At 53.1% G+C, this 16,062-nt stretch overlaps 1 protein-coding gene across 1 annotated transcript in view; it reads right to left on the reverse strand.

The window, feature by feature from the left end:
- The window catches only part of LMBRD1 (LMBR1 domain containing 1), a 66,957-nt gene extending 53,376 nt beyond the window's left edge, over positions 1-13,581 (reverse strand). Inside the window, exons 1-3 of the mRNA XM_068153438.1 lie at positions 13,501-13,581; positions 11,250-11,426; positions 5,830-5,890 (exon numbers count right to left, since the gene is read on the reverse strand). Coding sequence (XP_068009539.1) covers positions 5,830-5,890; positions 11,250-11,426; positions 13,501-13,560 — 298 coding nt within the window. The 5' untranslated portion in view covers positions 13,561-13,581. The remainder of the gene's footprint in view (positions 1-5,829; positions 5,891-11,249; positions 11,427-13,500) is intronic.
- Between the last annotated feature and the right edge of the window lie 2,481 nt (positions 13,582-16,062).

The following is a 16,062-nucleotide window of genomic DNA, read 5'->3' on the forward strand; positions in this document are numbered from 1 at the left end:
ACTCTGGCTTCAAAGCAGTCAGCAGACTGGCTGCCTAAGGAAAGCTTTTAGGCTACTGAAGCCCCACTTCAAAACACACTCATTTCCAGCTTCAGCCTCAAAGTTCTCTCAGTTACCATTCTACCAGTCCAAAGCCATTCTACTTCTGCATCAATCCAGCCAAAAATCCAGCTGGGTATGAGAGAGAAAGAACATTGTGGAGACTACTGACTTGGATAAAGAAAAACCTTTAAAAATCCACAAAAAAGCCCAAACCAAGCAGCCCTCCCAGCCCCAAGCAAGCCCAAGCAGCCCTCCCAGTCCCAGCCCCCAGCAAGCCCAAGCAGCCCTCCCAGTCCCAGCCCCAAGCAAGCCCAAGCAGCCTCAGCCCCAAGCAAGCCCAAGCAGCCTCAGCCCCAAGCAAGCCCAAGCAGCCCTCCCAGCCCCAGCACCAAGCAAGTCCAAGCAGCCCTCCCAGTCCCAGCCCCAAGCAAGCCCAAGCAGCCCTCCCAGTCCCAGCCCCAACAAGCCCAAGCAGCCCTCCCAGCCCCAGCCCCAAGCAAGCCCAAGCAGCCCTCCCAGCCCCAGCCCCAAGCAAGCCCAAGCAGCCCCAGCCCCAAGCAAGCCCAAGCAGCCCTCCCAGCCCCAGCCCCAAGCAAGCCCAAGCAGCCCTCCCAGCCCCAGCACCAAGCAAGCCCAAGCAGCCCACCCAGCCCCAGCCCCAAGCAAGCCCAAGCAGCCCTCCCAGCCCCAGCCCCAAGCAAGCCCAAGCAGCCCTCCCAGTCCCAAGCAAGCCCAAGCAGCCCTCCCAGCCCCAGCCCCAAGCAAGCCCAAGCAGCACTCCCAGCCCCAGCCCCAAGCAAGCCCAAGCAGCCCTCCCAGTCCCAAGCAAGCCCAAGCAGCCCTCCCAGCCCCAGCCCCAAGCAAGCCCAAGCAGCCCTCCCAGCCCCAGCCCCAAGCAAGCCCAAGCAGCCCTCCCAGCCCCAGCACCAAGCAAGCCCAAGCAGCCCTCCCAGGCCCAAGCAGCCCTCCCAGCCCCAGCCCCAAGCAAGCCCAAGCAGCCCTCCCAGCACCAGGCAAGCCAACCTTAACCCCCCACTGCCCTCCACCAAGCTCCAAACCAACACCCTCCACCAAGCTCCTCTACCCAAACCAGCAACCTCCACCAAGCTACCCCAACCCAAACCAGCACCCTCCACCAAGCTACCCCAACCCAAACCAGCACCCTCCACCAAGCTACCCCCACCAACAGAACCACACCCCCAAACCCAAAAGTTTTACATCCAGTGACAGCTTTCTCAGTAAACAGCAATACAGGTACCAATCCTAAATGTTCCAACACAGCAGCTGAACCACAGCCTCCAAGCTTATGCCAGGATTAGGAGTGACTGGGACTGAAGGACAGTGACCTCAGGGAACCAGTAATTCACACTACAAGCTGCCAGTATAGCTACAGGAGACCAACAAGGTCCACAAGGTTATTGCTGCATTGTCAGGAGAGATACAGAAGCAGTGATATGTGTGGTCCTTGAGCAAAAAAGGAGGTTTCATAGATTCATAGGGGTTAGGAGGGACCTTAAAGATCATCACGGGCAGGGACACTTCCCACCAGCCCAGGTTGCTCAGGGCCACATCCAACCTGGCCTTGAACACCTCCAGGGAGGGGTCAGCCACAGCCCCCCTGAACAACCTGTTCCACTGTCTCACCATCCTCACTGCAAGGAATTTCTTCCTAATCTCCAGTCTAAATCTGCCTTCTTACAGCTTCAATCCATTCCCCCTTGTCCTGTCACTACAAGCCCTTGTAAAAGCCCTCTCCTGGCTTTCTTGTAGCCCCCTTCAGGTACTGGAAGGCTGCTATTAGGCTCCTTAGAGCCTTCTCTTTTCCAGGCTGAACAGCCCCAGCTCTCCCAGCCTGTCCCCACAGGGGAGGTTCTCCAGCCCTCTGATCATCCTTCATGGCCTGCTCTGGACCTGCTCTAACAGTCCCACGTCCCTCTTATGCTGGGGACACCAGAACTGGACACAGCCCTGCAGGTGGGGTCTCACCTGAGCAGAGGGACAGAATCACCTCCCTCATCCTGCTGGTCTGTTGATACAGTGTGATTTCCATCCTGCTCATCCTGTTTAGTTTAAAACCAGCAGCAACAGAACACAGCAACCTCAAATACTTTGATGGGTAGAAAAAAAACACCCAATCATTTAGTATTACAAGCCTGGGAGAGTTGCTTTACTTATTCCTTTTCAGCTCTCATGTTGCTGTGCTTGTAGAACAGCAGGAGGGGAATAGACCTAATGGTGCAAGAGAGGCATTAAGTTGTGGGGTTCTTTTGAAAGCAATGAGGGAGACTTCTGAAAAACCCAAATTACCTCTCACTGTTCAGCTCAGTGCAGCTCTACTTAAAACCATGTGCATCAATTCCTCAAATTAAGATCACAAAAGAAACCAAAAAAACCCCACTTTTGAACCCATCTTTAAATCTCTACCACCATCTGGAGGACAGATGAAATAAAACCACTACTCCTACAACACTGCAAACAGACCTCTCCAAATTGCCTTTGGATTTATAGTATCATAGTATCAGTCAGGGTTGGAAGGGACCACAAGGATCAGCTAGTTCCAACCCCCCTGCCATGGGCAGGGACACCCCACACTAGATCAGGCTGGCCACAGCCTCATCCAGCCTGGCCTTAAACACCTCCAGGGATGGGGCCTCAACCACCTCCCTGGACAACCCATTCCAGGGTTTCACCACTCTCATGGTGAAGAACTTCCTCCTCACATCCAGCCTGAATCTCCCCACCTCCAGCTTCATTCCATTCCCCCTAGTCCTATCACTACCTGAGATCCTGAGCAGTCCCTCCCCAGCCTTCCTGTAGGCCCCCTTCAGATACTGGAAGGCCACAATAAGGTCACCTCAGAGCCTTCTCTTCTCCAGACTGAACAGCCCCAACTCCTTCAGTCTGTCCTCACAGGAGAGGTGCTCCAGCCCTCTGATCATCCTTGTGGCCCTTCTCTGGACACCTTCCAGCACCTCCACATCCCTCTTGTAATAGGGGCTCCAGAACTGGACACAGTACTCCAGGTGGGGTCTCACCAGGGCTGAGCAGAGGGGGAGGATCACCTCCCTCGACCTGCTGGCCACACTTCTCCTGATGCAGCCCAGGATCTGATTGGCTTTGTGGGCTGCAAGTGCACACTGAGAGCTCATGTTGAGCTTTTTGTCCACCAGCACCCCCAAGTCTCTCTCCTCAGGGCTGCTTTCCAGCCAGTCCCTGCCAAGCCTGGATTTGTGCCTGGGATTGCCTCAACCCAGATGCAGGACCCTGCCCTTGCTCTTATTGAACTTCATGAGGTTGGCTTGTGCCCACCTCTCCAGCCTGTCAAGGTCCCTCTGGATGGCCTCCCTTCCCTCCAGCTGTCTGCTGCACCACACAGCTTGGTGTCATCAGCAAACCTGCTGAGGGTGCACTCAATGCCACTGTCCATGGCACCCACAAAGATGTTGAACAAGCCTGGTCCCAGGACTGATCCCTGAGGGACTCTGCTTGTCACTGGCCTCCACTGGGACATGGAGCCATTGACAGCCACTCTTTGGGTGCAGCCATCAAGCCAGTTCCTTATCCATCTAGTGGTCCACCCATCAAACCCATGTGTCACCAGTTTGGAGACCAGGATGTGGTGTGGGACAGTGTCGAAGGCTTTGCTCAGGTCCAGGTAGACGACATCAGTTGCTTGCCCCTCATCTATTGATGTTGTCACCTGCTCATAGAAGGCAACCAGGTTGGTCAGGCAGGATCTGCCCTTGGTGAAGCCATGCTCACTGTTCCCAATAACCTCTTCACTATTCTTCTGAGCCAGTAGTGCCTCCAGGAGGATCTGCTCCATGATCTTTCTGGGCACAGAGGTGAGACTGACTGGCCTGTAGGATTTGGGCCTCTTGTTCAAATTTAAGCTCAAAACCTGCTCCAAAAGAAGGAGTTGAGGATTTCCCAAGGCACATCCTTGCTTCAAAAATTCATCCCAGTCACATATCTGGAGAAAATGGTTCATGGAAGAGTTTGTTCCACGGTCACAGATTGCATCAGGTTGGAAGGGATCCTCAAAGATCAGCTTGTCCAACCCCACTGCAGGCAGCAGGGACACCTCTAACCAGAGCAGGCTGCCCAGGGTCACATCCAGGCTGATCTTGAATGTCTCTAGGGATGAAGCCTCAACCACATTGCTGGGCAGCCTCCTTCCCTCCTCATAAAGAGTTTCTTCCTTCCTCTTAATGTCCAGCCAGGCCTTGAAGACCTCCAGGGGAGGGGCACTCTTGAATGAACTCCTTGATACTCCTCTACAGGATCACAGATGTCAGGGGTTGAAAGGGACTCAAAGAGATCATCAAGTCCAACCCCCCTGCCAGAGCAGGATCATACAAACTAGCTCAGGATACACAGGAACACATCCAGACAGGCCTTGAGAGTCTCCAGAGAAGGAGACTCCACAACCTCTCTGGGCAGCCTGCTCCAGTGCTCTGTGACCCTTACAGTAAAGAAGTTCCCCCTTGTGGTTAGGTGGAACCTCCTGTGCTGCAGCTTACATCCACTGCTCCTTGCCCTCTCCCAGGGTGCAGTTGAGCAGAGCCTGTCCCCTCCCTCCTGACCCCCAGCCCTCAGGTATTTATAAACATTTATTAAATCCCCTCTAAGTCTTCTCTTCTCCAGACTAAAAAGCCCCAGGTCCCTCAGCCTCTCCTCTCTACCTTTACAGCAGCTCTTACTTGGAATACAGGAGCTGCTGAGTCTGAACACTTGAAACAGAAGAGTTACACTCAGCTGCATGAGCGTTACACAAAGTAGGCAAGTTTCACACTGCTGCATGTGTTAGGTCCCATAAAAGCCACAGCAAAACCTCCTGTTTGCCTTAATAGGCCTCTAAACACACAGAGAGGAAAGATGCTAAGAGTAAACGATGTGACAGAAGCCATTAGCCTCTCCATGGCTTAGCCTGCAGCAGATTTGCATTTTTAGGAGGTTCTTGAACATAAAAAAACTTCACTGGAGGGCACTAAGTGGAAAGAATAGAATAGAATAGACCAGACCAAACCAGACCAGACCAGGTCGGAAGAGATCTTTGAGATCATCAAGTCCAACCTATCACCCAGCACTACCTAATCAACTAAACCATGGCACCAAGTGCCACATCCAGTCTTTTCCTAAACACCTCCAGGGATGGTGACTCCACCACCTCCCTGGGCAGCACATTCCAATAGCCAATCTCTCTTGCTGGGAAGAACTTCTTCCTAACATCCAGCCTGAACCTCCCCTGGTGCAGCCTGAGACTGTGTCCTCTTGTTCTGGTGCTGGGTGCCTGGGAGAAGAGACCAACCTCCTCCTGGCTACAGCCTCACTTCAGGGAGTTGGAGAGAGCAAGAAGGTCTCCCCTGAGCCTCCTCTTCTCCAGGCTAAGCAACCCCAGCTCCCTCAGCCTCTCCTCACAGGGCTGTGCTCCAGACCCCTCCCCAGCTTTCTTGCCCTTCTCTGGACACCTTCCAGCAACTCAACATCTTTCCTGAACCGAGAGGCCCAGAACTGGACACAGGACTCAAGGTGTGGCCTAACCAGTGCTGAGTACAGGGGCACAATGACTTCCCTGCTCCTGCTGGCCACACTCCTCCTGATACAGGCCAGGAGGCCATTGGCCTTCTTGGCCACCTGGGCACACTGCTGACTCATGGTTCAGTACAACTAATGTTGAACCCAAACCAGTGATAATTCAGTATGACCCTTCAAAACTTCATGCCTTCATTTAAAGGTGTTATTCATTGGAAACAAAAAGCAAAATGAGAAGTTAAAAATACTTACTGTAGTATCCATAAAGCACAGTGTCTTCAATTTGTCTTGAAACATTAGCATCAGCCCAGGCCTGGCAAGAAAAGAGAGCAGCACTTAGCACCACAGGAAACCAAAGGACATTTCATTCAGCTGCACTCAGACAGAGCTGAAGAAGCTGCTGAGGTGAGGGGATTGAGGGCACCCTCAGTAAATTTGCAGATGACACAAAATGAAGTGGGAGTGGTGATCTGCCAGAGGGTAGGAGGCTCTGCAAAGGGATCTGGGCAGGCTGAGGTCAGCTGTGTGAGGTTCAACAAGGCCAAGTGTTGGGTTCTGCACTTAGAATGATAGAATTGTTAGGGCTGGATGGGACCTCAAGGATCATCCAGTTTCAACCCCCTTACCATGGCCAGGGACACCTCACACTACAGCAGGTTGCTCACAGCCACATCCAGCCTGGCTGCAAAAGCCTCCAGGCATGAGGCTTCCACCACTTCCCTGAGCAACCTGTTCCAGTGTCTCACCACCCTCATGGTGAAGAGCTTCTTCCTAACACCCAATCTGAATCTACCCATTTCTAGTTTGCTCCATTCCCTCCAGTCCTATCACTCCCTGACACCCTCAAAAGTCCCTCCCCAGCTTTCTTGTAGCCCCCTTCAGATACTGAAGGCCACAAAAAGGTCTCCTCAGAGCCTTCTTTTCTTCAGACTGAACAGCCCCAACTCTCTGAGACTGTCCTCATAGCAGAGCAGCTCCAGCCCTCTGCTCACCCTTGTGGCCCTTCTCTGGACACCTTCCAGCACCTCCAGATCCTTCCTGTAACAGAGGCTCCAGAACTGGACACAGAGCTCCAGATGGAGTCTCAGCAGAGTGGAGCAGAGGGGGAGAATCACCTCCCTGGCCCTGCTGGCTGTGCTTCTCTTGCTGCAGCCCAGGCTCTGCGGGCTACAAGTGCTCACTGCTGGCTCATGTTGAGCTTCTCACCTACAATAAGGTCTCGTCAGAGCCTTCTCTTCTCCAAACTGACCTAGCCCCAATTATCTCAGTCTGTCCTCACAGGAGAGGTGCTCCAGCCCTCTGCTCCTCCTTGTGGCCCTTCTCTGGACATCTTCCAGCACCTCCAGATCCTTGTAACAGGGTCACAACTTTGGGTCACAACAGAACACTCCAGTCTCAGGGAAGAGTGGCTGGAAAGCTGCCCAGCAGAGGAAGAGCTGGGGGTGTTGGCTGAACATGAGTCAGCAGTGTGCCCAGGTGACCAAGAAGGCCAACAGCACCCTGGCTTGGATCAGGAATAGAGTGAGCAGCAGGAACAGGGAAGTGATTGTGCTCCTGCACTGGGCACTGGTGAGTCTGTGCTTGGAGTGCTGTGTTCAGTTTTAGGCAGTGTAGTAGAAGATGTGGTGGGTTGAAATTTGCTCCCCCAACATGACCTTTGCCAGACCAGCCCCATTGGAAGCACACAGAAGCTGTATTTACAGGCAAAACTACAATGGAATGCAATGATAAGTACAAAGTATTTACAGATATTCACAGGTATTTACAATTAGCAAACAGCCCAAGAACCTTCCTGGTCAAAGACCAGGGGAAGCTATTAGCTTCTTTTCTGCCCCTCCTACCCCCTTGTACAAAAGAAGGGAGAAAGGAGCAGAGGGATGGGAATACCAAACCTATGCAGCCCAGGCCAAGCAGAAGCAAGGTAGTATCTCCCCAGAGTGAAGCAGCAAGAAGAGAGTTGTTTTGGTACAACCAATCTTATGGTAATTATCTCTTTAATGTGATTGTGCAGAATTACCTTTATTTCCCAATAGTGATTGATTGACATTTTACTACTGTTGTGGTCATGATCTGTGAAAATTTTTCAAGGCATAGCCTTAAACTACCATACAAAAGGAGGACATCAGGAAGAGTGTGGCCAGCAGGAGCAGGGAAGTCGTTCTAACCCTGTACTTGGCACTGGTTTGGCCACATCTTGAGTCCTGTGTCCAGTTCTGGGCCTCTCGGTTCAGGAAAGATGTTGAGTTGCTGGAAGGTGTCCAGAGAAGGGCAACAAAGCTGGGGAGGGGTCTGGAGCACAGCCCTGTGAAGAGAGGCTGAGGGAGCTGGGGTTGCTTAGCCTGGAGAAGAGGAGGCTCAGGGGAGACCTTCTTGCTCTCTACAACTCCCTGAAGGGAGGTTGTAGCCAGGCGGGAGTTGGACTTCTCCCAGGCAAGCAGCACCAGAACACTCAGTCTCAAGCTGTGCCAGGGGAAAGTTAGGCTGGAGGTGAGGAGCAAGTTCTTCACAGAGAGAGTAACTGGCCATTGGAATGTGCTGCCCAGGGAGGTGGTTGAGTCCCTGTTGGTGTTCAAGGGGGACTGGATGTGGCACTTTTTGCCATGGTTCCACAGTCATGAAGTCCTGGGTGACAGGTTGGACTTGATGATCTCTGAGTTCCAACCTCACTGATTCTGACATTGGGGTGCTGCAGTGGGTCCAGAGAAGGGCAATAAAGCTGGTGAAAAGTCTGGAGAGGAGCAGCTGAGGGAACTGGGCTTGTTTAGTTTGGAAAAGACAAAGTTGAGAGGAGACCTTATTGCTCTCTATGACTCCCTGAAAGGACATAGGAATGAGGTGGGAGTTGGCCCTCTTCTACTAAATAACTAACAACAGGACAAGAGGTCACGGCCTCAAGTTGTACCATGGGAAGTTTAGGTTGGATATTAGGAAGAATTCCTTTATTGGAGTCTGATCAGGCATTAGAACAGGCTGCCCAGGGAGGCAATGGAGTCACCATACCTGAAGGGGGCCTACAAGAAAGCTGGGGAGTGGCTTCTTACAAGGGCTTGTCACGACAGTACAAGGGAGAATAGATTGAAGCTTGAGGAGGGGAGATTTAGACTGGAGATTAGGAAGAAATGCTTCACAGTGAGGGTGGGGAGACACTGGAACAGGTTGCCCAGGGAGGTGGTGGATGTTTCCTCCCTGGAGATGTTCAAGGCCAGGCTGGCTGAAGCCTTGAAGCCACCTGGGCTGGTGGGAGGTGTCCCTGCCCATGGCAGGGGGGCTGGAACTGGGTGATCTTGAAGGCTTCTTCTAACCCAAACCATTCTGCGAATCTGTGAAGCTCAACATTTGCTTTCTCAGTTCTTTCCTCACTGCCTCAACTGCCAGGGAACTCAGCCACACCAGAAACATTTCATTTTTCTATTATTTCAGGCAAAAAAAAAAAACAAACCAACCCAGCAGCACCTTTCATCCTGTTACCATAGCAAGGACTCCAGCATGCCACTTCACATTAAGCCTTTTAAAGCTCACTGTCTCAAATAAATTAGATTATCATCCAACTGGAAGTTGAGGGGGAAAGTACACATGCATTTTGTCATCTAGTCTGCAGGAAGAAAGGATGGGGGGGGGAAAAAAAACCCCACAGTTTAGCAAAAGAGACAGAAGCAACACCTCAAGTGTCTGTCAGGCACACGGTAAGCCCAATCTTTGAAGACTGTCAAGCCCAAGAGCATTTCACCTTACAAGTTCTTAGGCATGTGCGTGAAAACACACCACACAAAAAAAAGGAAACCAAAAAAAACCCCCAAAACACAACAACAAAATGGATCCTAATAAGCTTAAAAGACACACAGAGCATTCAAGTGTTTCAACTGCACAGAGATAAACATTAAGGAAGTGCATTGCTTTAATTATGCCCAAGGGAAAAGCCAGACTGAACTGAACAGGTGGCACCATTTACTTGCAAGGAAGTAGTTGAAAGAGGCATCTCCTGGGGGCAATGAAGACATTCCAAACCCAACATCACACCAGAACAAAGAAGAAAAACCATACTGAGCCCCAGTTCCAGCAGCACAGACACTACATAGGCAGAAGCAGCTAGGAACTGAACGACAGCAGGGCTTCACTGCCAAAAATCTGCTTCTCAGGTGGCTAGCAACAGGACAAGGAGGAATGGTTTGAAGCTGGGGGAGAGTAGGGTTAGAGTGGAGCTTGGGAAGATGTTTTCAGTACAAGGGTGGTGAGACTCTGCAACAGGCTGCCTAGGGAGGCTGTGGATGCCTCCTGCCTGGGGGTGTTCAAGGCCAGACTGGATAAGGCCTTGAGCAGCATGGGCTAGTGGAAGGTGTCCCTGCCCACGGCAAGGTTGTTGGAACTAGATGATCTTTAAACTCCTTTCCAATGTAATGTTTAGATGGAAGTACTTGTGTGGAATACTTAGATAAGACCATGAATAGATAACAGGAAACAGGCCAAGGACAGACCAGCTCATTCCTGCAGATGTGAGCAGAACAACAGGAAAACAACAGTCAAGAGAGCAACAGTGGAGATGAAAAAAGCAACTAAGAGGAAGACACACACACACCCCCCCACAAGCCCACTGCCAGGGGGCACTGCCATGTATAGATGGAACTGAATGCAAATGACTACAAAATGGCATGAATGTGTAGCAGCTAACAGTGTATTAACTCTAAAACTTGTGTTCAGGTGCACACCTTTGAAGGGGAAAGCCCCCCTGTGTCTCCAGTGCTGTGTCTAGCACTGGACATAAATGATTAAAGAGTACCTATTTAACAGCCTTGGCTGTCAAGTTTCTCTGGGTCACTTCCAACCTTAATTGTCCTGTGACACTGTGAAATGAGTAGAATATTGAAAACAACCAACAGCAGTGAAAACTGAAACCCAGCTCAGACAACCAAGAGAGCTGTGGTGTATCCAGTGCTAGCTCCCAGCTTACCAAAACGCTCTGGGAACCAGAAGAGGTTTAAACACTTGGCCAAGTAAAACATCCTCTTCAAACATGAACTCCTGAAGCATGGGATGGTCTGGGTTGGAAGGGACCTCCAAAGGTCTTCTAGTCCAACCCACCCTGCAGTCAGCAGGGACATCCTCCACTAGATCAGGTTGCCCAGAGCTCTGTTGAGCCTCACCTTGAATATCTCCACAGATGGAGCCTCAACCGCCTCCCTGGGCAACCTGTTCCAGTGTTCCAACAGCCTCCTGGTGCAGAACTTGTTCCTCACATCCAATCTAAATCTGCTCTTCTCTAGGTTGAAGCCATTGCCCCTCATCCTACCACTGCAAGCCTTTGCAGCCTCTCTCCATACTTCTTGTAAGCCCCCCTTTCAGGTACTGGAAAGCTGCTATTAGGTCTCCCTGGAGCCTCCTCTTCTCCAGGCTGAACACCCCCAGCTCCCTCAGCCTGTCTTCATAGCAGAGGTGTTCCAACTCCCTGATCATTTTCATGTCCTTCCTATATTGAGAGCTCCAGATGCAGTATTCCAGGTGAGGTCTCCTCAGAGCACAGTCAAGTAGCAGGATCCCCTCTCTACATCTCTGGCCACACATCTTTTGATGCAGCCCAGGCTGCCATTGGCCTTCTGTGCTGCGAACTCACACTGCCTGCTCATGTCCAGCTTCTCATCCACCAGCACCCCCCAATTCACATCTGCATGAGTCCATACCTTAAATGTTCCATTTGGATTTTTCATGTATGAAACCAAGAAGATGTCCACTGGCAGCAGTGCTGAGGAGATAAGAGCAACAGCCAAGGCAAAGATGGCAGTTATGGTGGAAATGACTTCGCTCTCCCGCCGGCTCTGATACTTGCGCACATAAACCCAGCAGAACACCAGAATGGCCTGGAAGACACAGGGAAAGAAAGTTATAACCCAGCTCACCCTGGCCTGCTGAGGCTGCACCTTGCCTACTGGATTCAGTTTTGGGCCCCTCACTCCAAGAAAGACACCAAGGGGCTCGAGCGGGTCCAGAGAAAGGCAGCAAAGCTGGGGAAGGGTCTGGAGAACTGGGCTGGGGGGGAGCAGCTGAGGGAGCTGGGGGTGTTCAGTGTGGAGAAGAGAAGGCTGAGGGGAGACCTCATTGCTCTCGACAGCTCCCTGAAAGGAGGCTGGAGCCAGGTAGGGATTGGTCTCTTCTCTCTAGTATCAGGTGATAGGAGGAGAGGAAATGGCCTGAAAACTGTGCCAGGGGAGGGTTAGGTTGGAGATTAGGAAAACTGTCTCTCCTGCAAAAGTCATCAGGCATTGGGCACATGGAGGTGGTGGTTTCACTGTTCCTGGAGATGTTCAAGAATCACAGGATTGTCAGGGTTGGAAGGCACCTCAAGGATCAGCCAGTTCCAACCCCCTGCCATAGCCAGGGACACCTCACACTAGATCAGGCTGCTCACAGCCACATCCAGCCTGGCTGCAAAAACCTCCAGGGATGAGGCTTCCACCACCTCCCTGAGCAACCTGTGCCAGTGTCTCATCACCCTCATGGGGAAGAACTTCTTCCTAACACCCAATCTGAAGCTACCCATTTCTAGTTTTGCTCCATTCCCCCTAGTCTTATCACTCCCTGACACCCTACAAAGTCCCTCCCCAGCTTTCCTGTAGCCCACTTCAGGTACTGGAAGCTGCTATTATGTCTCTCTGGAGCCTTCTCTTCTCCAGACTGAACAACCCCAACTCTCTCAGTCTGTCTCCATAGCAGAGCAGCTCCAGCCCTCTGCTCATCCTTGTGGCACTTCCCTGGACACATACCAGCACTTCCAGATGCTTCTTGGAATAGGGGCTGCAGAACTGGACACAGGGCTCCAGGTGGGGTCTCAGCAGAGTGGAGTAGGGATGTGGACATGGCACTTTGGGACTTGATTTAATGGCCATGGTGGTATTAGGTTGACAGTTGGGCTCAATGCCCTTAGAGCTCCTTTCCAACTATTCTCTGATTCCCTATCACACTTCACCTGAGTCCAAAGCAGTGTTATATGCCGATTCCCTATCACACTTCACCTGAGCCCTAAGCAGTGTTATATGCTGATTCCCTATCACACTTCACCTGAGTCCTAAGCAGTGTTATATGCTGATTCCCTATCACACTTCACCTGAATCCTAAGCAGTGTTATATGCTGATTCCCTATCACACTTCACCTGAGTCCTAAGCAGTGTTATATGCTGATTCCCTATCACACTTCACCTGAGTCCTAAGCAGTGTTATATGCTGATTCCCTATCACACTTCACCTGAGTCCTAAGCAGTGTTATATGCTGATTCCCTATCACACTTCACCTGAGTCCTAAGCAGTGCCACATTCTGTGATTCCCTAACACACTTCACCTGAGTCCTAAGCAGCAGCATTGCACTCACCTCACACAACTCCACTCTTTGCACCTTGGCTAAGCACATGTTGAACAACGCTCCCCCAGGAAGCGGGCTACAGCACAAGCCCGGCCAGAAGGCAAACCAACCCACCCCACACCCCCGGCTCCGGGCTTTGCTATGTCCCACGGCACCGCCGCCGAGGCACCGGCCGGAGCCGCTGCGAGGCGCCTGCTGCAGGGCAGGCTGGGGGGCACGGGCTGGGAGCGAGAGGCCAGGAGCGAAACCCAGAGCGAGAAACAGCCCGCCCGCCCGGGGCTACCCGAGGGCTACGCGGGGAGCGAGCCGGCCCGCCCGCCCGGGGCTACCCGAGGGCTACGCGGGGAGCGAGCCGGCCCGCCCGCCCGGGGCTACCCGAGGGCTACGCGGGGAGCGAGCCGGCCCGCCCGCCCGGGGCTACCGGACCGGAGGGCTACGCGGGGAGCGAGCCGGCCCGCCCGGGGCTACCGGAGGGCTACGCGGGGAGCCTGACGACCCCCGAGGAGGGACGGGGGTGTGCGGCCGGGGCAGTCGCGCAGAGCAGCCTAGCCCCGGGCGCCGGAGAGCCGGCTCTCACCAGCAGCACCAGGCCGAAGAGGCACCATCCCGTCAGCAGGTCGGAGGTGGCCGCCGCCATCTTGACTTCCGTCAACAGCGGTGCGGCCGCCCCCATAGGCGGGGCCTTTAAGGGGGCGGGCCGCGCGTCTCCATGGGGACGGCGGATGGCGGCTGCCGGGATGGATTGCGCCTGTGACGGCGGCAGCTTGGGATTCGCTGACGCGCTACCGCCTCCTGCGAGCTCGGGCTAGCGGGTCCCGCTGTCGGTGCGGCGAGCTCCGGGAAGGGTCTGGCAGCAGGCGGCTCGCCACACGCGGGCTGTCCGCCGCCTTGCGCTGCGGCCTGCCTGAGAGGCACGGCTGGAGGCGAGAGCTGATGAGACACTGGGGTGCTGCTGCGGGTCCAGAGAAGGGCAGCGAAACTGGGGAAGGGTCTGGAGAAGAGGGCTGGGGAGAAGCAGCTGAGGGAGCTGGGGGTGTTTAGTGTGGAAAAGAAGAGGCTGAGGGGAGACCTCATTGCTCTGCAGCTCCCTGAGAGGAGGCTGCAGTGAGGTGGAGGTCGGTTTCTTCTTCATAATAGCAAGTGATCGAGCTGGCCTCAAGATGCAGCAGGGAAAGTTTAAGTGGGATGTTAGAAGAAACTTCTTGACTGTAAGTCTCAAAGGCTGGAACAGGCTCCTCAGCAACAGAACGAGGGGACACAGTCTCAAGCTGTGCCAGGGGAGGTTCAGGTTGGATGTTAGGAAGAAGTTCGTCACAGAGTGGTTTGCCATTAAGGATGGGCTGCCCAGGGAGGTGGTGGAGTCGCCGTCCCTGGAGATCGTCAAGAAAAGCCTGGATGAGGCACTTAGTGCCATGGCCTAGTTGATTGGATAGGGCTGGGTGATAGGTTGGACTGGATGATCTTGGAGGTCTCTTCCAACCTGGTTGATTCTATGATTCTCAGGGAGGTGGTTGAATCCCCACCCCTGGAGGCGTTTCAAAGAGGCAGAGATGTGATGCCGAGGGATGCGGTTTAGCCCCAGCCATTGTGGAGTTAAATAGTGGCTGGATTCGATGATCTTTAAGCCCTTTCCCAACCCAAACGATGCGGTGATCCTGCAGGAGCCGGAAGCCGCTCCCACGCTCGGGATTTCGCCGTCCCGCAGCCGAGCGCCGCGGCCGGGGAGCAGGAGCGGAGCGGCCGCTCACGGTGAACCCTCTGCCCTGCTCGGTGAGCCCCGGGGAGGGGACACCACTGATCACACCTGCGAGGCAGGGACAGGGGCAGCCTCGGCCGGTGGGGACTTATCCTTAAGCGGCAGCGGAAGGGAAAACCCAAGGCTTTGAGAAAGAGAAAAGCTGCGCTAGGAGGGATCAAACACTTCCAGTTTGTTGGTTGCTGCTGTTCTCCTTAGAAGGACAGAAACTATTTCCCTGCATCTCCTACAGCTTCCTCCAGGCGCCTGGCAGCCGCGCAGGCTTCGTCTCCGTTCCGTTCCTAGGGGAGGGATGTTCGCGGGGCGGCGTGGGCCGTGCTCACCGAATAACAAAGAAGTAGGGGTTGGAAGGGACCTCTAAAGATCATCGAGTCCAACCCTTCTGCCAGCGCAACATCACTCAAAGTAACTCACGCAGGAACACGTCCTGACAGGTTTGAAATGCCTTCAGTGAAGCAGAATCCACAACCACTCCGGGCAGCCTGTTCCAAGGCTCTGCCACCCTCAAAGTGAAGAAGTTCGGCCTTAAGTTTACACAGAGCCTCCTGCGCTCCACTTTGTGTCCATTGGCCCTTGAACTGTCCCTGGACACCACAGAGAAAAGTCTGGTTCAGAATAAGTCCAAACTATTAAAAAAAATATAAATGTCTCAGGTGCCCCTTAAAAGTCAATTCCACAAGTTTGATATCACTAAAGTATTCACGTGGTTAAACGACAGAGAAAAAGAAGGGGAGTGATATTGTGGGAATTTAAACATATGAAACCAGACCCAGCCTTCATTTTGACCAGGAGGAGGGATTAGTATCATACTTGATCTACATAGTGTACATAGCAGCAGGGAGCAGGTGCACCTTCTCGCTTGACTGAGCTGCTCTTGTCACCACTTGTTAATCCCACAAGTTCCAAGGGGGCTGAGTGCTCCTGAGCTAATTCAATGCTGGACTTTAAAACCTGCTGATTAGCTCTTCTTTTTTCTGTTTTGTGTGGTTGGGTTTTGTTGGTTTGGTTTTGTGTGTGTGTGTCTGTTAGAAGAGAATGTAGTGAAGCCTTGGGGCAATGCCAAGTGCAGATACAGGCTGGGCGAGGAGTGGTTTGAGAGCAGTCTGGAGGAGAAGGACTTGGGGGGGTCAGGTGATGACAAACTCCCCATGAGCCAGCAATGGTTGCTGGCAGCCCAGAAGGCAGCTGTGTGCTGGGCTGCATCCAAAGCAGGGAGAGCAGCAAGAGGAGGGAGGTAATTATGTTCCTCTGCTCTGATAAACCTCCACCTGGAGAGTTGCTCTCTCTCATACAGGGTGTACCAAGGCTGTGCTTGCAGACCTGCTTTATGTACCTGGAGTACTGCATCCAGTTCTGGTGTCCCCAGCATAATAGGGACATTGA

The sequence above is a fragment of the Melanerpes formicivorus genome, unplaced genomic scaffold (assembly GCF_026170545.1).
Source record: "Melanerpes formicivorus ecotype bairdi unplaced genomic scaffold, bMelFor1.0.p_v2 SCAF_26, whole genome shotgun sequence".
NCBI classification, from domain to species: domain Eukaryota; kingdom Metazoa; phylum Chordata; class Aves; order Piciformes; family Picidae; genus Melanerpes; species Melanerpes formicivorus.